The 22,670-nt window shown below is 37.1% G+C and overlaps 1 protein-coding gene across 1 annotated transcript in view; it reads left to right on the top strand.

The window, feature by feature from the left end:
* The first annotated feature begins 1,878 nt into the window (after positions 1 to 1,878).
* Positions 1,879 to 22,670, top strand: part of LOC108462257 (uncharacterized) — a 29,666-nt gene continuing 8,874 nt past the window's right edge. The window contains exon 1 of the mRNA XM_053030969.1: positions 1,879 to 2,025. Within this exon, the coding sequence (XP_052886929.1) occupies positions 1,879 to 2,025 (147 nt within the window). The remainder of the gene's footprint in view (positions 2,026 to 22,670) is intronic.

Consider the following 22,670-nt stretch of genomic DNA (forward strand, 5'->3'; position numbering starts at 1 on the left):
TTAGTGATTGATTGTAGGATTATCGCGTGGGAGATATCGTCGTCAGTCGTCATCAACCAGGTGTGTAAACGACACCCTCCCTTAGACTGAATCGGTAAAACCCAAAATACCGAAATATTGGTATTTTGTGAACTCGCGAGCGTGCAAGCGCTCATGAGATAGTTGTTAATGAATATGGTGCATTTGGATGATTAGAGTGTAGAGTGTGCATTTTCGTGCACAACAGTATTTTTGGGCTTAATGGGCCGAAAATAGACCAATGGGCCAACCGGCCCACTTTGGTAAAAAGACGAGGTAAGTACTTCTGATTACTTGGTAAACGTTAGAATGAGCATGAAACCTTAGCAATAGGTAATAATTACTGAAATACCCTTATGCATGCAAAATTACGATTTTACCCCTAGGGTTATATTTTTTCTGAAAAGCATGATGTTCTGTTTCTGTATATGTATGCCATGACATATTATTTCTGTTGCATGGGACATGCGTTTATATTGATGGAGGAAGCGTTCTGGCAGCCTCGCTGCAATCTGGTGGCCTCGCCAAATATACTGTTCTGGTGACTTCGTCACAATATCTGGTAGCCTCGCTGCAGTCTGGTGGCTTCGCCACATATATATATATTTGTTCTGGTGGCCTAGCAATAATATCTGTATCTGGTGACTTCGTCACAATATCTGGCAGCCTCGCTGTAATTTCTGCGGTGTGTAGCGGTTGGGTGGGTCGAGTAGTCTCCCCACATGGTGTAAGGCTGGTACGGGGGTGTTATGGATGGCTCTGGGTTGGGATTTACGCATTCATGATATATTTGTTCAGATCTTCTATGGGCTGTAGGTTTCATTTCGATTTACGATTGGGCCAAGGCCCGATAAGTCGACTCGAGGTTTGATCTGTTTTGGGCTATGGTTGGGTTATGTTACACATCGAGTTCTTGAACTCACCCTTTATTTTCATCTCTGCAGAAATCCCCAACCATAGTGGGCTTGGAGCCGTGAGGGATTGAGTGGCCACATCATCTGCATAGTTGGTTTTTCTAAGTTAGTTTATTTTTATTATTTTATATTCGATTTAATTTTGGGTTTTAAGTTGTAATAAGGCCGTTATTTAAATTTCTTTTTCCGCTATGGTTTTATTTTTCGATTATATTTATACTATGTAAAAATGCTAGTGTTAGGTGCGGGTTTTCAAAATTAATGAACATTTTCCAAGACTTAACAAGCACAACAAATGGATAGCCTAAAGATTGATAAACCAGCTTTTGACTCAACCGCTATTTTCACAAAGACCATCCCAATCACTTAAACCAACAAATGCATACTAAGTCGTAAGTCCATGTGATACGTCAGATCTGGCCATAACGTCTAGGCCGGGTTTAGGGTGTTACATTTAATGGTATCAGAGCCAAGTTGTAACAACTCAGCTGTGGAACAGGTCTAAAAACGGGAGTTTGTAAAGAAACACTAATAAAGGTTTTCGAAAATCATTTTTTTCTGGAACTTGATTATAAATTATTTTCGAGAATGTTTCCAATATTTTCTCTTTACAAATAGATGATTTTAAAGATTAAAATCGATTTTCTAAAATTAGGTTTTTTTTAGAAGGTGGCACATCGAATCTCTAGCCCAAGTCTGTAAGTTTTCTAAGGCTTTCTGATTGTTTCTGAAATATCTGTTATACTGTTGTACAAAACCTTATCATGGTACTTTAGTTAGGGTAACACTGGAACCATAGAAACTCTGATAAGTAGACTGAGACTGTAGCTAGGCTACTGCAAAAGGAAACAAACTCAAACTCTAAATTACTGTTATTCATAAGACATCTGTAATAAACACTGAAATATTAAACTGATTCATAAAATTCTTAATCAGATAATACGAAATGAGTACACGAGCAGCTCGTGATCAAGGTAATGCTCAAGTTGAATCTTCGTCTTCAGGACATGTGCCGGCAACAGATGCACTGGTACCACTGGCAACGGAGGTAAAGTCTCATGATCGAGATGCCGGGGATGATGCTCTGTCCCAGGCAATGCTCTGAGTTTTGGAAAGGGTTGCTGGGGCAAGTACGGGAAATGGAATTCAGGGGTCTATTCCTGAGCGGCTCCGGGCCAATGGAGCATAGATATTTAGGGGCGTATCTGGTGTAGCTCCGAATGTGGTTGAGTATTAGTTAGAAGCCACAGAGCAGATTATGGATGATCTGGACTGCTCTGTGGAGCAGAAGCTGAAGGGAGCTATATCGTTACTCAGGGATGAGGCTTATCAGTGGTAGCTCACGGTGAGAGATGGAACTCCTGCTGACAGTGTGACTTGGGAGCTGTTTAAGACAGCCTTCAAAGGAAAGTATGTTGGGGCCAGTTATGTGGATGCTCGCCGGAAAGAATTTCTAAACCTGGTCTAAGGGAGTAAGTTAGTGGCTGAGTATGAGTCTGAGTTTCTGAGACTGAGCCGGTATGCTTCTGGGATTGTCGCTACAGAGTATGAGCGTAGCGTACGCTTCGAGGATGGTCTGAGAGATGAACTTAGGGTGCTGATTGCGCCGTAGAGGGAGCGTAACTTCGTTGCTTTAGTGGAGAAAGCTAAGATAGATGAGGAAGTGAAGCATACAGAAAGACAGAATCGTGAGAAAGATTAGAACCGTTCAGGAGAGATTCAAGACTTTCAGGTGGTATGAACAGGAATGTTAAGAGAGCAAGGGTAATAGAGCCAGTTCGAGCAGTACCAATGAATGTTGTTAGAGCGCAGGGTTGTAGGAATTGTGGGAAGATGCATATGGGCGAGTGGCAGAAACATTCTGGTGCTTGTTTTCGATGCAGATCTATGGAGCATAGGGTTAAGGATTGTCCCCAGAAACCAGATCAGGTTCATGTTTTAGAGCAGAGGGTCGCTCAACCAGTGAGGGGTGGACCACAGTTTTCGAGAAGACATGGGCAAGACAGAGGTGGTAATGGAAACGGTCGAGGAAGAGGAGCGCTTGGCAGGGGTGCTGGATTTGCTGAGGCTCGTTAACCGCCATTGGTATATGCAGCTCGTCGCCGAGAAGAGGGTGATGCACCTGATGTCATAACTGGTACGTTTTTGATTTCCAGTATGCCATACACTGCATTGATAGATGTTGGATCTACCCATTCATATGTTGCATGTGCTATATCTAAGTCGCTGGGTGTGCGCTCTAAGGAGACCGTGAGTGGGGTATCTAAACTAAGTCCTTTGGGTCACTCGGTTAGGGTAGATAAACTGTATAGAGATGTGCCTATAGAAACTCACGGAAAAGTTTTCTCTGGAGATCTGATGGAGCTACCTTTCAGAGAATTCAATCTCATTTTCGGAATGGATTGGCTTGTTAAGCATAGGGCTACTCTGGATTGTACTGCTAGGCGAAAAATGTTAAAGACCACAAAGGATGAGGAGGTTTTGGTGATAGGTGAGCGTAGGGATTATCTGTCTAATATGGTGTCGGCATTGAAAGCCGAGAAGCGGATTCGAAAGGGATGTGAGGCTTATTTGGCATTTGTAAGCCAATCGAAAACTGAGGATCTGACAGTGGATAAAATTAGAACTGTTAAGGATTTTCAAGATGTTTTTCCAGAGGAGCTTCCGGGTTTGCCTCCGAACCGAGAGGTTGAGTTTGGAATCGACTTGTTGCCTGGAACGGCACCGGTGTCCATTGCACCTTATAGGATGGGACCAAAGGAGTTGGTGGAGCTGAAAGCCCAAATTCAAGAGTTATTGGATAGAGGCTTCATTAGACCAAGTGTGTCTCCGTAGGGAGTACCAGTGTTGTTCGTAAAGAAGAAAGATGGGTCAATACGGATGTGCATCGATTATCAGCAGTTGAACAAACTGATGATTAAGAACAAGTACCCACTGCCGAGAATCGATGATTTATTAGACCAACTTAGAGGAGCTTCAGTATTTTCCAAGATTGACTTCGATCTGGGTATCATCAGTTGAAGGTTAAGGAGGTGGATATTCACAAGATGACATTCAGAACTCGGTATGGTCACTATGAGTTCTTGGTTATGCCATTTGGGTTGACGAACGCACCTGCGGCATTTATGGATCTGATGAATCGAGTGTTCCAGCCATACTTGGATTGATTCGTGGTCGTTTTTATCGATGATATTTTGGTTTATTCTGAAACTGAGGAGAAACATGATGAGCACCTTCGTATTTGCTGCAAGTGCTGAGGGAGAAGGAGCTTTATGCGAAATTCAGTAAGTGTGAGTTCTGGTTGAGAGAGGTAACTTTCTTGGGGCATGTTGTCTCTGCTGAAGGGATCATGGTGGACCCTCGAAAGATTGAAGCGATTCTGGAATGGAAGCCACCGAGGTCAGTGTCAGAAGTTCGAAGTTTCCTGGGTTTAGCTGGGTACTATAGAAGGTTTGTGGAAGGATTTTCTGTGATGGCAGCGCCTTTGACAAAGCTTATAAGAAAGGGAGTACCGTTTGTTTGGACTGAGAAACAATAGGTTTCTTTTGAGAAGCTGAAGAAAGTTCTGACCGAGGCACCTGTACTGATTCAGCCGGAGTCTGGAAAAGATTTTACCATATGCAGTGATGCATCACATGTAGGGTTGGGCTGTGTGCTGATGCAAGAGGGTAAAGTGGTTGCTTATGCATCACGACAGCTTAAACCACATGAAGTTAACTATCCTACTCATGATCTGGAGTTGGTAGCGGTAATCTTTGTACTTAAGATTTGGAGACATTACCTGTACGGAGAAAGGTGTATTATATACACAGATCATAAGAGTCTTAAGTACTTGCTGACTCAGAAGGAGCTGAACCTTAGGCAGCGGAGATGGATAGAGTTGCTTAAGGATTATGACTACGCGATTGAGTATCACCCAGGCAAAGTAATATGGTGGCTGATACCCTAAGTCATAGAACTGTATCTGATCTGAGAGCCATGTTTGCTCGTTTGAGTCTATATGACGACGGTAGTCTGTTAGCAGAACTGCAAGTTAGGCCGACCTGGGTGGATGAGATTAAGGAAAAATAGTCGAGGGATGAGTCCCTGGTTTCTCGATTCCGACAGGTTAAGAATGGGGATACGTCTAAGTTCAGACTGAACAGTGAGGGAGTTCTGTGTTACCGAGGTAGAGTTTGTATTCCAAAGGACTCTGACTTGAGGCAAGCAATTCTGAACGAAGCTCATGGAGGTCTGTGTGCTATGCATCCTGGAGGGAGTAAAATGTATCGCGACTTAAAGGAGTTGTATTGGTGGCTTGGATTGAAGCGAGAGGTAACGAAAGTTGTGGGAAAATGTCTGACTTGTTCACAGGTGAAAGCTGAACATCAATTACCTTCCGGACTTTTGCATCCAGTGAAAGTACCACTTTGGAAGTGGGAGAGGGTAACCATGGATTTTGTGAGTGGGTTACCCTTGACACCGTTGAAAAAGGACTCGATTTAGGTAATTGTGTATAGGTTGACCAAATCTGCTCATTTCATACCTGTCCGCACTAACTATTCACTTTAGAAGTTATCCAAATTGTATGTGGCAGAAATAGTGCGACTTCACGGAGTGCCAGTGTCGATTATTTCTGATCGAGATCCTAGATTCACATCTCGGTTTTGGAAAAAGTTGCATGAGGCATTGGGTACGCGGTTGAACTTTAGTACAACCTTTCATCCTCAGACTGATGCTCAGTCGAAAAGGGTTATTTAGATTCTGGAAGACATGTTGAGGGGATGTGTTATCGACTTTCGAGGCAGTTGGGAGGATTACTTACTGTTGGCAGAGTTTGCATACAACAACAGTTATCAGGCAAGTATTTGAATGGCTCATTATGAGGCACTGTATGGGCGAAGATGTCGTACACCTAGTTGTTGGACCGAGTTGGGTGAACAACAGGTTCTTGGACCTGAGTTGGTAGCAGATACTGAGGATAAGGTCAAGTTGATTAGAGATCGGTTGAAGGAAGCATCTGATAGACAGAAGTCATATGCAGATTTGAAATGCAAGGAAATTGAGTACTCTGTGGGTGATATGGTCTTCTTGAAGGTTTCACCTTGGAAGAAAATATTAAGGTTTGGGAGGAAAGGCAAGTTAAGTCCGCGGTTCATTGGGCCTTATCGGATTCTTAAGCGAGTGGGTCCAGTGGCTTATCAGTTGGAGCTACCTCCAGAGTTAAATAGGATTCATGATGTCTTTCACGTCTCCATGTTAAGGTGATATCATTCTGACCCTACTCATATGTTCCAGTTGTAGAGATTGAGGTCCAAACAGACTTGACTTTTGAGGAAGAGCCTGTGCAGATTTTGGATCGAGATGTTAAGATTTTGAAGAGGAAATCAGTTCCGCTAGTAAAGGTGCTGTGGCGTAATCATGGCAGAGAGGAAGCTACTTGAGAGGCAAAAGTGGCAATGCGTCAACAATATCCTCATCTATTTGATTCAGGTAAAATTTCGAGGACAAAATTTCTTTAAGGAGGGTAGAGTTGTAACGCCCCAATTTTTGGGTTTTTTGTGTTTCTGTGATTTTTAAAATTTGTGTGTGTTCTGGTTGGTTTAAATATATATTTTAGTAGGTTAGTGGGCCTTTGGAAGGCTCAAACTTAAGTTAAATCCGTGGTAGTCTTCAGAATTTTTAATTTTATGAACAGGTGATGCAATTGGCGTTTGGGCTTTTAAGAGTAAAGGGGTAAAAGATGACACAAAAAGGAGTGTGGTGTAGTGGCAAGGTGGCGCCAGTTAGGGGACAAGGAAGTGACGCCACGGAGGAAGCAAGGGGTCCAAGGTTCAAGTCTTGGCTCTTGCAATATATTCTGGTTTTTCTTTTCAATAAATCTGGAAGCAAGTAGGTGCGCTTTAAAGTTTAATGTGTTAGATTTATGACACAAATGAGTTGATGGCCTAGTGGTGGTGGTGTGAGTTGGCATGTGAGAGGACTTTGGCTCGAATCCCTTGGCACGCAAAGGTTGATTATTTTGCTATGTTGGGATGGCAGGAGTTGGTGTTGGTTTTAAACTCTGGTGATGGAGGGATCCCACATCGGGAAGCTAACATAAGAGTAGATGGAGAGCTGGCTTTAAATAGAGCAAACCATGAAGAGTGTAGGCATACCCTTCTTGGCTGATCCCTTTTGCTTTGTGACGTGCTCGTTTGGGTTGGGCGTCAGCTAAGAGTGTTTGGAGCACGGATTAACTGTAGTCTCCTAACAGGTGTGTATTTCTCATTACTCTAGCAGTAGGACGGCTTTTTCGTGCCGCGATGGGCTGAAATGGGCCATGTGGTCCCAATGGGTCCGTAGGCCCAAGTGGATAAGTTGTAGAATTACTAAAATACCCCTGTAGGATAGGACTACCGATTTACCCCTAGAGGGTAAAATGACTATGTTGCCCCTCGTGCGTAAATGACTAACTTGTGAGATGATTGGGTTAGTTGACGTGGATTTATGTTAGTTTTCGTTAATTCGTAAGTCTAATATGTTAGTGATCGATTGTAGGATTATCGCGTGGGAGATATCGTCATCAATCGTCATCAACCAGGTGTGTAAACGACACCCTCCCTTAGACTGAATCGGTAAAAGCTGAAATACTGAAACATTAGTATTTTGTGAACTTCATGACGTCTGGCCTTCGTGAACGATTGTTAATGAATATGGTGCATTTGGATGATTAGAGTGCAGAGTGTGCATTTTCATGCACAATGGTATTTTTGGGCTTAATGGGCCGAAAACGGGCCAATAGGCCAACGGGCCCACTTTGGTAAAAAGACAAGGTAAGTACTTCTGATTACTTGGTAAACATTAGAATGAGCATGAAACCTTAGCAATAGGTAATAATTACTGAAATACCCTTATGCATGTAAAATTACGATTTTACCCCTAGGGTTATATTTTTTCTAAAAAGCATGATGTTCTGTTTCTGTATATGTATGCCATGACATATTATTTCTATTGATGGGACATGGGTTTATATTGATGGAGGAAGCGTTCTGGCAGCCTCGCTGCAATCTGGTGGCCTCGCCACATATATCTGTTCTGGTGACTTCGTCACAATATCTAGCAACCTCGCTGCAATCTGGTGGCTTCGCCATATATATATATATATATATATGTTCTGGTGGCCTAGCCACAATATCTATATCTGGTGACTTCGTCACAATATCTGGCAGCCTCACTGCAATTTCTGCTGTATGTAGCGGTTGGGTGGATCGAGTAGTCTCCTCACATGGTGTAAGGCTGGTACGAGGGTGTTATGGATGGCTCTGGGTTGGGATTTCTGCATTCATGATATATTTGTTTTGTATCTGCTATGGGCCTATAGGTTTCATTCTGATTTCTGTATTGGGCCAAGGCCTAGATAAGTCTGACTCTGAGGTTTGATCTGTTTTGGGCTATAGTTGGGTTATGTTACACACTGAGTTTACGAACTCACCTTTATTTTCATCTCTGCAGAAATCCCTAACCATAGTGGGCTTGGAGCGTGAGGGATTCAAGTGGCCACATCATCTCGCAAAGTTGGTTTTCTAAGTTAGTTTATTTTATTATTTTATATTCGATTTATTTTGGGTTTTAAATTGTAATAAGGCCGCTATTTAAATTTCTTTTTTCGCTATGGTTTTATTTTCTGATTATATTTATACTATGTCGAAACTACTAGTGTTAGGCTGTGCGGGTTTTCAAAATTAATGAACATTTTCCAAGACTCAACAATCTCAACAAATGGATAGCCTAAAGATTGATAAACCGACTTTTCATTCAACCGCTGTTTTCACAAAGACCACCCCAATCACTTAAACCAACGAATGCATACTAAGTCGTAAGTCCATGTGATACGTTAGATCTGGCCATAACGTCTGGGCCGGGTTTGGGGTGTTACACAGTGTAAGCTTTCAAAAGCTTAGTAAGCTCGTACTCAAAACATTCATAGTATATAAACATAAAATGATAACCTATGAGTATTTGCACAATTTCAATCCATATAACTATATCAACTCAATGATTCATATACATAACATCATCTACCACTTAGGCATTATACATACCTGAAGCTTCCCGTACTTATTCACTTTTTTACTTACCTCATGATGAATGTTATAACACTTTCCATAAATTATTCGTGTTTTACACATCAGCACACTTAGTCCTATAAGGTTAGCCGAAGCTAAATATTTCCGCACACTTAGTGCCATCTCGAATAACTGAGACTAAGTCGGTATCGTACACTTAGTGCCTCAAGTAGCCGAAGCTAGTTAAATCGCACACTTAGTGCCAAAGCCAGTTTAAATCGCACACTTTGTACCAAAGCTTCCGATTCATCACCATATTATCCAATTCAATTATATACAACTCATGTAGAATAAAGGCATCAAAACTTACTTAACATCACATTTTAAGTACGAACTTATCTCATACTCGAAATTTGTCGACTCAGACTATCTACTCGATAACCTTCGACTTTCCTCGACCTAAGTCTAAATTTCTCCTTTCTTGATCTATAGGTTTTCAAAATTAACCCTTTTATTCATCAATTAATGCAATTCCATCTACAAACACATGTTTAGGGCATTTTACAATTTAACCCTTATATTTTCACATTTTAACACTTTCGTCCCTAATTCACAAATTCACAAAATACATATAATTTGCATATACTTATGCTTGGCCGAATTCTCCTAGTACTCATACTAGTCCACACATTTCATTTATTTCATATTTTAGTCCCTCAACATAACATTTTCACAAATTAGCCCAAATTTGCTCAAATCCAACTAAAATCCAAACACAAAACATGTAAACTCAACATCAATCTTTCATCTTTCATCATTTAACAACACAAAACTCATGAATTCATCCATGACACATTTTTAAATCATCAACAAAAATCAGAAATTGAGACATGGGCTTTATAGTACACTTAACAACGATCACAAAAACATAGAAATTATCAAAACCGAAGCAAAAACATACTCGAATTAAGCTTCCAACTAGTCGAACCCTAGAACTCTTGATCTTTTCTTTTTGTTCTTCAATTTTCGGTACAAACAAGGCATATAATGCCTATTTTCATGTTTTTTTATAACATATATTACTTTATTAAACATTTCACCATTATAACCTTTATTCAACCATTATAATTTCACCTAACACATGTCCTTTTATGTCTATTCAAACTTCTAGTGGTCAAAAAACCACATAAGGACCTTTACTCTAGAAAGCCAACTCAAATAAGCACTTAAACATCTAGCACACAACTTTTATATTTTATGCGATTAGGTCTTTTTTGCAAATTAAACACATAAACAATTAAATTTTTGCACAAAACTTTCACACATATCAATTTACGTATCATAGACACAGAAAAAAATATTAAAATATTTTTCAGACTTGAATTTGTGGTCTCGAAATCACTATTTTGACTAGGGTCAAAACCGGACTATTACAGTATTCCTACCTTGAAACAATTTAATCACAATAATCTTGCAAGTTATGCAAGGCCCAAGTATCGTTAGATATCATTGCTAATTTAACCCTCAGCTATCTTATATTATTAAACATGCACTGATTAAGTATCGTGTCAATTAATTATAATTTCAATCCGTTCAAATAATTAATTCGTTAGTTACCTTACAATTGTAATTCAAGAATAACTTAGTCATGGTTTTACTTAATCAAACATCTTACTAAGGCCTAAACAACACAAACACAATTTTCATAGAGTAAGTGGACAAAATGCAATCAACCTAACACGAATTAAATTTAAGCCATATTAATTAAATTAAACATATCAACATCATAATTATTCATAGACATGTTCATAAAAACAACAAAAAAATTAAAAGGATAAGGAACAAGAATCAAATCTGGTGTTTCTCTAAGGCTTGACTAGTTTGCTCTGCTCCTCCTTCTCTGCTTGTTCTTGTTGAACTGAGGCTTCACAAACACTTGGATGCTGTTCCAAATGGTGGTTGAAGGAATCTTTTTCAAGAGGTGAAATAGGCAAGGGAATGAGAAAAAAAATGAAGAACAACGGATGGGAATTAAAGAGAGAAAGTGAGAGAGAAGTGAAAGGATGACAGGTTTTGAGATGTGCTTCAAATGAGCAGCCAAGGCGGGTATTTATAGGTTGAGTAGGCTGCTAAAAATAGCAAAAATTAGCAGCCATAGAGTCCCCCCATGGCCAGCCTAGGCAAATCTAGTAAGGCATAAATAGTGAAGGGGATTGAATGCAAATTCAAGGATTTTAAAAGGGCAATTTTACAAGCCAAATAATTAGCCAAACAAGCTGATTGGGTTAGCATGTGGGATGGTTTAGGGCTGCCCAGTGCTCGATTGGATTGGTTTTCTCATTTCAACTCAATTGGGCCTCTTTTCATAATTAATTAATAATAATTTATTTAACCCAACTAAATTGGATTAAATTTAAAATTAATTATATTAAGAATTAATATTCATAATTTCGACCATCTTTGGCTGAAAATTTAATTCACCTCGATGCTTCAAAAATCGCTTCTCGATTTTGCGCTTCTAATAGTGTCTACCCAGCCAATTTTTTCCCTTTGTGCAAATCTATCAAAATTGTTCAAAATTAATTAAAATTTATTTTAAAATTAATTAAAATTCACCATGTTAATAATTTAAGTGCAATTTAATTATTTTATAATTATTATATATTTTCGACAAGAATTACTTTGGATTTGCATGAATTTAAGTTAAAAAGGGCATGAAAAAATGTGTATATTTTCATGTTTCCAGTAGCTCGGTAAGTTATCAGAGTTTTGGAAAAACAATCCTTTTAAAACGTTTATTTAATTTTGTTTTGAAGATTTAGTTTGAGTACTTGTTTTAATTAAGCTCAATTTTTATTTAGTTACCTAGCAGCAGAAAAGATGGTATTTTCCTTAGTTTTTAGTAAAATCGGGGTTTATCATATAATAATTACCTGATAACCTAACTTAAATTTACAATTGAATGCCATGCAACATAAAATTTCAAAACTAAATCCTATGTCCCATGCCAAAGTTCATAAATAAATAATACAATCCTTTAACAGAATTAGAGAATAATATTGAAACTTAAAATATTAAAAAAGATGAATTAGGTTGAGTCCCTCCGGATGTCGTGCCCACATCCTAACTTTGCGGGTTAGATAAAAAAAAGGAAAATAAAGGGGGTGAGCTATGAAAGCTCAATGCAACTTTCTTTATAATAAAACCAGTACAAATAGTTATTAGGAAGCATTAAATAATATTGCAAATAGTTTTGAAATCAGTTAAAAAAGCAGTATTTTGATTCTACCACTTATTTAAGCATTAGAATTCACAATCACAAATTTCAAGATAATCAAATATTCAAAATTTCCCATGTTAATCATACAAAAAATATAAACATTTATAAGTATGAAATCATTCACAAGCATAAAAATCTCATAACATAACTTTTAGACATTTATGCACATGATGTTGAAGATGCCATACAATTTCGATTTTAACTAAATTTATCCTACCCCCACTACTACGCTCCATATTTGGGAGTTCCCCAGAACTCCTGCCACCATCACTCCAATTTGTGGATTAACCACTAACAGTTTATAGTTTAATTGCAGGTGAAATATGTCGACGTTTGTAGAAACACAACCTACTCATAGATGAAAGCTATTAGAGAGTTGTGAATGCACAATAAAACATCGTAGTTGGAATCTGCTATTACTGTGGGTACACAGTGAGACCATCGCAGTTGGAATTTACTATGACTATGGGTACACAACAAACATTTAAATGTAGAAATTCTATCAGTTCTTCCTTCGTACATATCAACCCAACCCATGCAATGTAATCTAATCGATTGATTTCAATCATATATCAAAGAATTTAATGTTCTAACACATGGAAAATCAATACTAAACTCAAGAATATTCATACATTCAACTCGACAATAATTTAAGGCATATTGTCCATAAGATCAAAAAAATATATAGAGTAACACATATACAATTTATAGTTCATGCATATATTCATAGATACGGATAATACCACATTAATTTAATCATTCATGGATTCTAACATGCTATATATAATCAAGGACCTAATTGCATAATTTAACTCTCTAAAAATTACGTGGAACCTATTCATGGACTAAACTGATCAAAACATAAAATTCTAGGTCAAAACTGTAATTTTTGGATTTTAGGGGAGACATGGTCATGAGTTTAGGCCGTGTAGGTCACATAGCAGTGTGGAAGGGTTCAGACTGTGTGGTTTAGGTTAGGTTTGATTTTGCCTCAATTTTCTCATAAAAAACATCTGACTTACTGGGTCTCATTCAACTATCCTCACATCAAAATTTGATTTGGGTCACCTAAAATGGGTCTGTCGATCGACAAAAACACAAGAATTACCTATCGATGTTTAAGATTTATCAAATTTATAAAGATTTTCAAAAAAGTTTGTAAAAGATTCGAAATTGATTGATAGATTGAAAAGAACATTATTTATTTCAAAATGCTAGGGTTCTACGAAATGAAAAATAAGAATTCTTGTAACACCCTTAACTCATATCTGTCGTTGGAATAGGGTTACAAAGCGTTACCATAAGATCACAACTTTAAAACATACATTTAATACCTCAACATAAACATGGCATACTTCACTCATATACATGCATAACGTCCCTTAATCGAGCCCTTGAGGCCTTAGAAACACTTTAGAAATAATTCAGGACTAAATCGGAATCATTTAGAACATTTAAGAAAAAGTTAGAAAACTGGAACTGCAGAGGTCACATGGCTGTGTGGCCAGGCCATGTGACTCACACGGCAGAGACACACGTTCGTGTCTCAACCCCTGTAACATTCCAAATTGGGACACACGATCATGTCTTAGCCCGTGTCCATGCCCGTTTAACTCTTTGAGTCGAGTCACAAGGCCAAACCACTCGTCCGTGTGCCAAGCCATATGTTAGGCCGTGTAACTTCCTGACTTGAAACCTTTAAAACCTACAGGGGACAGATACCCGTGTCGTATGGTCGTGTGTCACACATGACTAAGACACACGCCCGTGTCTTAGGCCATATGGACAAGAAATTGGCCAAAATCAAGCCATTTCCTTCACTCATTTCAAGCATGTAACTACAAGCCATTTACACTCTTAACCAAGGCATCAAAGCACACCAAAACATGCATAAAATGACCAATTCAAATGACCAAACTCTATTCAACCAATATGCCATATAGGCACCTCAATCCCAATCAAACTAATATACCTAAACTTATGCATAATTGACCATATTTCATTAAACCACATTTACCTTATTTCCATCTCAAACATACCATACTTAGCCACATTGCAAATACTTCATTCACATAGCAAATTGGCTATTGAAGACATGCATCAACCTAACCATAATATCAAATATCAAATATCAACAAGATACCATAAGTACAAAAAGTGTACCAACCATAATAACACATATACATGCCAAACTTATCAACTAACATAAACCATAAGTCCACCTATACATGCCATTAGAACCTTAACGAACACATCAAAACTACTGATATTTATGCTAGATAGTGTAATAGATCTCTGACAAGTTTCCAAACTGATCAAGCTTCCGATAATCTGAAAAGTAAAGGAAACTAATTACTAAGCAATGAATGCTTAGTAAGCTCGTATAAACTTTAAACATAACATTTCATTTCAACAATGAACTTTATAGGTTAATTAAAAACTTAAACCAATGCCTCAAGTTTTATCAACTACATAGCCATCAACTCACAAATGAGTAAGTCTATCAACATCATATATATTTTTCATTCCTAACATAATAGGATTTTATAAGACATATTACACTATCATTAACCTTTTCTTAAGACTATGAACTACTCCCTTTATTTACTTTCCATTCCATTTACTTAGCATAAACTTAAATAACAACATCAAAACATGAATTAGTGTATTTATGCATGACATATGTAAAATCATCCATAGCATACGTAAATTTCTCACATATAAGTACGTCATTCAACTCATCAATCTTTTTTTTTTCATCACATTACATCTAAATTATGAACTTACTATTTCATTACCTTTTCTTACCTATTTCATCTGCAAAATTCAAGACCTAAGCATAAACATCAACCACATGATAAACCATTTCATTAGAAAATACATTTTTGATTCATACCACCTTTTCATGAACATAAGCATACTTTTATTTGCACTCTTATAATTTCAATGTATAACATTACAATTAAGTGTGATATAATCCAATGATAAGCTTGGCACATAACACATAACTCAATTGAATTATCACAAGATAAGCTAGATTTACATGAACACAATGCCTTTAAGTTCATACTTTCTATAAACATATATATACATTCATTGTCCATTTTCAATTTATACCTTTCCATAGATTTATGACATAGTCCACCAAAACACTTATCGTTCCTTCCCTTTTCAGGCCCATTGAACCACTTAGAATAATATCAGATACGTGGGAAAGCTCAAATAAAGTGTGCCGAACATATGGTCAAAACCATTTCTTTTCCTTTTCCTTTACATAGTTGCTCACTCAAGCCATAAAATGTGTCTGCTCAAACAAGTTGACAGTCAAAATGTAAGCTACACAATGCCACTCACATAAGCTGACAAGCATCCGAAACAAATGCAGGACCTCAGCCATCGATAGGGCATTCAGGACAAGCACCCAAAACATGGTAGCCCTTGTGGCATGTCATTTGCATCTTATATATTCTTAAGGTTCAAACGAGACTTGATAATCGTCATAACTTCATTGGATTTCCATCATTTCTTTACATGTTAAATTGCATAATAACATATATATATTGATTCATTTACATTATAAAAACACATTAACCATTCAATTTAATCAACACTTAAGTGATTATAGTTCATACGAACTTACATGGCTAAATTGCAACAATGACTAAGTATAGGGGCTATTTGGTAATTTTCTCTTCTCCTCAATTTTCCACTCGTTCTTGATCTAAATTAAAATTTTAATTCAATTTATTAATTTAGACGGTAAAAACAATTCATTTTATGCAATTTAATCATTTTTGACATTTTTACAAAATTAGCCTCAACTTTTTATTTTTATTCAATTTAGTCTCTATGTCTTAATCATGGAAATAGACCAATTTTCTTGAAAATTCATACCATTCAAATGTTTATAGCATCCATTATAGCCCATATTTGTAACAATTTCACACAAGTCCTTGTATTTTTAATATTTTAACAATTTAATCCTTAAACATTAAATTCATCAAAATCACTTAACAAAATACTTATAAATAACAACTAATACCTCAATTTCATCATTTAACATCTAAAATCACAAAGATTCATCAATAGAAACATTTAAAATCTTTAACAGTTTCAAAAATGAAGGTACGGGCTAGTTGGACCTGGTTGCAACGATTAAAAAATATAAAAATTACAAGAAATCAATCAAAAACAACATACCAATTGTTGCTTGAAGCTAGACATCGGCTAGGTTTCTTCTCCATTTTTTTTTCGACTAAATGAGAAGAAGATGATTGAATCATCTTTTTATTTTCTTTTTCTTATTTAATTAACATTATAACATATGATATAATGTTTTATAATTTAATAAACATTATTTTTAACTAAATAACTCCACTGATCATCCAACACCTTTCAAAAATGGTATGTTTATCACTCAAGTCCATTTACTTCCATTCATTAAGAAATTTAATCATTCAAATCTAATAGTAATCAAATTTTACATCCTTTATGATTTAGTCCTTTTTAATTAATTAACTATTTAAACATTAAAATTTCTTAACGAAACTTTAATACAACCCTAATAACACTCTGTAGATATTTATAAAAATACTTCCGGCTCTATTTATAGAAATGAGGTCCTGGTACCTCATTTTCTAAAACCACTTAACTTTAGGGTTAAACCACTTAAATTTAATTGTTCTTCCATTTAACAAAAAATCAATAAATCAAATTTTATCATTACGCCTGTTAGAGTATAGAGATGGTTAATATAGAGACTGTTAGTCTATTATCATTCAGTTAGTTAGTCTGTTATCATTCAGTTACATAGTGTGGTGTATAGTTGGTTTGGAGCAGTTACTCATATTCAAGTATATAAACATCAACAGTGTAATTGATTAAAGAAGAGAAAGAATACTAAGCAATTTCTCAATAAATTCATCTCTTTCAATTTGTTCTTATGTAGTAGTATGGTATCTTTCATGGTATCAATCACCTGATGTAACACCCCTAACCCATATCTGTCGCCAAAGTAGGGTTACGAGGTATTACTGATCAATTCACAACATAGAGCATACATTTACCAAACATAAAGCATTCATTCTCATAAATCATTCAACATTATCACATTGTCCCTTATAAGGGCCTACAAGGCCTTAAACATGCTTTAGAAGCGATTCGGGACTAAACTGATAACATATAAAAATTTTGGAAACTTAGAAAAATTTCAATCATACAAAGGTCACACACCCGTGTGAATAGGCTGTGTGCCTCACATGGCTCTAGACACACTCATGTATCAAGCCGTGTAGAAACAGAGCATACATACTGACTTGCATCACACGGCCGAAGGCACACCCGTGTGCCAAGCCGTGTGAAAACTGAAGAGTATACTGACTTGGGTCACACGGCCGTCCACACGACTATGTACCAACCCGTGTGCTCAATCGAAATGGCCACACATGGGCATGTGCCCAAGCTGTGTGCCACACATGGGCATGGACACGGGCGTGTGTCTAGGCCATGTAACTCACTGACTTGATTTTAAAGAGAGCTTTAGGGGACACATGGTGTGTACCATGACCGTGTGTCACACACGACTGAGACACACACCTGTGTCCATGCCCTGTGGACACAAATAGGCCCTTTGTAAGGCCAATTTGCCACCCCAACTTCTGTACCTACACAAGGCAAAATGGTACCATTTCATCATACAATTAGGTAGCCAAAATCATCAACCAAATGCACAATTCATACAATTATAATTTCATCTATTCCAATTCTCAAATCATTACCATTTACTTAGCCAAATACATGCCAAAACAATATCAAAATAATATGGTTCTGTAATGCCCCAAAAATCCTAAGTATTTATTTTTTTGTATGTTTGTGTTATGCAAATGCATGTCTGCTTCAGTGGTTAAGTGTCCTAGGAAGAGTCTGAGAAGTCTTGGGTTCAAGCCATGGCTTGTGCAAAAAGTTTTGTTTTTAATGGATGAACTCTGTCTCTAGTCAGTAGGCTTTTAAATAAATATGGGTATTTCATGTCAGGAAGGCCTGCTGGTCCAGGGGATAAGTGGCGTGTCATTGTTACTGAAGGTCTTGAGTTCGAGTCCTGCAATGCTCAAGGTGTGTTTTATTTTGCTGCTAGTGTCGTAGGAGTGTGCAGCTTAGCCGAAACTCTAAAGAGTTTGGGGGGAGTTCAAATTAGATGGTAGAGAGATTGGAAGAGAGTTTTGAGGAGTGGATCAACGGATTTGGTGGATGGTTTGAGCAATTTTAGGAGGAAAATATGGGGACTTGAAGTTGTGGGAGAGTTGGTGCCTTATTGGGATTCTTGTCACTCAAGAATTCGGCTTTGGGTTGGCAATTGCTCTCCATTTTTGGTGGTTGTCAACGTTTGGTTCTTTTCTTTTCTTTGGAGGCCAAATTGTGCTAGGGAGTTTTGCTGCATCTTTCATTTTTTCTTATTTCGGGTTTGTACTTTTCTTCAGGTCCCTTGCTTGTCATTTTGCTCTTTTTCCCCTACTATTCTGTCAGGGACTCTTCCCTTTTTCTCCTTGGCTGAATGCTCTCTCTGCTCCTTTCTCTATTCTTTTGGGTCTAACAATTTCCCTTCTTTTGCATCTTGTTGTTTTGGCCGTTTCTCTTTGCTTCACTCTTTCAATCGGTTCTTGACAATCACCCTATCCCTTTGTGCTTTGGCTGAATATTGCTTCTCTCCCCCTCTCTTGTCTTTCTATTTTTAGACAGATCCCTCTTCTCATTTTGCTTGCTTTCCTGTCGATTTTCCTTCTCTGTTTCTTCCCCGTTTCCTTTAGTAGACTGTGCATCTACTTCCACATTTCCTTGGCCGAATATTGGTAGGTAAGTCTCTGCTTTACTTTTTCCCCTTTTGGCTTTTCTCTTTTCTTAGCGCCATTTCTTTTCCTCTTACTGTCATTACCCTTTCTATTTACTGTATCAATTCAATCCTCTTCTTTGGTTCTTGGTTCGCTGTATCACTGAATTACATTCTGCTCTATCGTTGTTGGTAAGTGTTTCAGGTATTGTTGTTGTAACGCCCTCACACCCGAGACCATCGCCAGAGTCAAGCTTGAGGTGTTACTAAACTTAATTCATCAATTTAACAGCTCAAACAATTTATTTTTAAAACTTCTAGACAAGCTGGAAATCTGCATTATAGTCGCTTAAAAATTCATATATCGAGTTTCGAAACTCAAAATCAAATTCCGTAAATTTTTCCTGAAACTAGACTCATATATATATCTAATAATTTTTTCTAGAATTTTTAGTCTGGCCAATTAGTACATTTTATTAGTTAAAGCCTCCCCTATTTTAGGGTTTGACTACTCTGACCCTTGTGTATTACGAATCAGATATCTCCCTGTAAAGATTTTTAATGACTATGACGTTTGTTTCTTATAAAACTAGACTCAATAAGGATTTCATACATGTAAAATATAACTCCTAATTGTTTTTGTACAATTTATAGTGAATTTTTAAAGTCAGAACAGGGGATACAGAGATCACTCTGACCCTATTCCACCAAAACTTAAATATCTCACAAAATATAACTCATATACCTATTTTGTTTCTTTCATATGAAAATAGACTCATAAATATTCGATTCCATAACTTATTTATCATTTAATTCCATTTCTACTATTTTTAGTGATTTTTCAAATTCACGTCACTACTGCTGTCTGAATCTATTTTATGGTAAATTTTATCTATTTCATGGTTTCCATGGATTAGCTAGCAATTTGACATACATAACACCAAATATGATCATGATTAGCCATTCCAATGGCTAATCATTATCAAGCATTTCCATACCACTCAATAACCATATCATAAGACTATATATACAAAATGATTATAATGCTATACATGCCATACCCAAAATATACAAGCCATTATGCCAAGATGGTATACGGATAGTGTGAGCGAGCCTCCTACGTTCCGATTTTCGAGCTGACTTGTCAAAACTACAAGGAATGAAAAGGAGGAGTAAGCATAAATGCTTAATACGTTCACATGCAAATAGCAAGTAACATAACCATATAAGCAAACATAAAACATCATTTGCATAATCATCACCAAGACATTCATATCATATTTTCATTTATCATCTTACCATATTGTTATTATATTGAGTTTTCAACCCGAGGGTTAAGTACATACCTGTTCAAAGTATCCATTTCACAACACTTACCAAAATGTCCCTTTCATCTCGAGTATTCCTCCATTTGAGTAGAACTTTACCCGTTGAACACATCGGAATATAATTCGGATACATGGAAAGTTTGCACATAAGTGCCACATATGTAGCCAAGCTACCATGTAACCCGCCCATAAGCGAACTCGGACTCAACTCAATGAGCTCGGGCGTTCGCATCCATAAGTGAACTCGAACTCAACTCAACGAGCTCGGATGCCTAGTTACATCTCACGAACTCGGACTCAACTCAACGAGTTCGGAACTCAACCATCCTAGTGACATGTCACTTGTATTCTAATCTATTCCCAAGGTTCAAACGGGCATTTTCCTCGATCACATATCTTTGCCGTCTTCCACGGAATATCGAAATCGATACTTCGGTGATAGTTCATACTCATCAAGTAATTCACATAATTACATATTATTCAACAATAACCACAAAGCATAATATTTCATGATAATAATCAGCATCATATCATATAAACAACATTAAATTGCTTAAAATGACAATTATGCTACTACATTTACACATGAACTTACCTCGTATGCAAAAATGGCTACTTTTACCATTTCGTCCACAACTTGGTATTTTCCCCATTTTAGCCCGAATTTCAGTTTTCCTTGCTCTATCATTTAAAATATAGTCTAATTAGGACTCACATTATTCAAATTGACCCAAAATCATATTTTGGAAAAATTATAGTTTTTCCCCTAAACTTTTGCATATTTACACTTTTGCCCCAAAGTTCGTAAATTAAACTTCAGCCTATTTTCTTATGTTTTATGACACGCTGACCGTTTTTCCCTTCTATAGCAACATCAAATTCTCACTCTAACATGTACTTCTGGCTATTAGGTATTTTTACCGATTAAGCCCTTTTACTCGTTTTCACTTAAAACCGAGTAGCACAAGTTGTCTAACATAATTTAAAACCTCATATTCTATCATAAAACACCAAAATACACAAATTTCACCTATGGGTATTTTTCCAATTATGAACCCTAGGTTGAATTATTGCTAGCATAAGCTAAATCAAGTTACCGGGACTCCAAAAACGTAAAAAATATTAAAAACGAGGCTAGAACGGACTTACAATCGAGCTTGGAAGCTTTAAAAACCCTAGCCATGGTTTCTCCTTGCTATATTCGTCCATGGGGTTGAAGATGGACAGATTTGGGTTTTAAAATTTGTCTTTTAATTCATTTTACCCCTAAATGACCAAAATGCCCTTTTTACTATTCTTTAAAGTTTTACCCTTCCAAGCCCATTTTTGTCCAGATTTTTTTAGAAATTGGTCAAATTACTCTTTAAGGACCTCTAATTAATAATCTAATTCAATTTTATGCAAAATGCTTCTAGAACACAAGTTTTGCAATTTATTCAATTTAGTCCCTAACTTCAAATTAAGCACTTTATGCATAGAATTTCTTCACAAAATTTTCACAAAATCATGCAATCATATCATAGACCTCAAAATAATTATAAAATAATTATTTCTATCACAGATTTGTGGTCTCAAAACCACCATTTCGACTAGGCCCAAAATTAGGATATTACAGTTGTAACAAATCATAAGTTACTAAATGAAGGTAGTGTTGAGCGGTAAGTACAGTTCATTCAAGATTGTATTATGATTCAAGTATAGGTTTAATAAAAAAAATTTGTGACTTTCGTGTAGATGGAGATCAAGGTTGATTGGTGTGTCTCCTAAGAACCAAGGGTGGGATTTTGATTCATTTTCGGTAAGGAGGTGGCTATTATGATCGATTTGGAACTCCGTTAGATTCCATTTGATACATAAGTTAAGTAACTGATTAAATGGCATGTTAATTGAATCTAGGTATAGGAATATTCGAAGTCCGGTTAACTTTAAATCACATCAGGTGTGTACAAACGCCTCTCTGGCTATAGAAATCGAAAAAAGCTGGAATGAGTGAATGTCGACGCCACACAGGCGTGCTTGCGACCGTGTAGGTAGGTCATGTGACTAAACATGGCCGTATTGACGACATGGCCGGTCATGAGCGGTTTCATGGTCTGAGGCCGTATTGGGCCATATGTGGCTAAATTGGGCCGTGTGGGCTCTACTGGCATGTAGGCCCCACACAGGTAAACCACACTACGTGTGGAAGTTGTTGGGCTTGGCTGTGTAATACATATGGCCAAGGCCATTATGGGCTGTGTGGGCCCACATGGGCCTGAAATATGGACTGTGGGCTCATTT

The sequence above is a fragment of the Gossypium arboreum genome, chromosome 7 (genome assembly GCF_025698485.1).
Source record: "Gossypium arboreum isolate Shixiya-1 chromosome 7, ASM2569848v2, whole genome shotgun sequence".
Lineage (NCBI taxonomy): Eukaryota > Viridiplantae > Streptophyta > Magnoliopsida > Malvales > Malvaceae > Gossypium > Gossypium arboreum.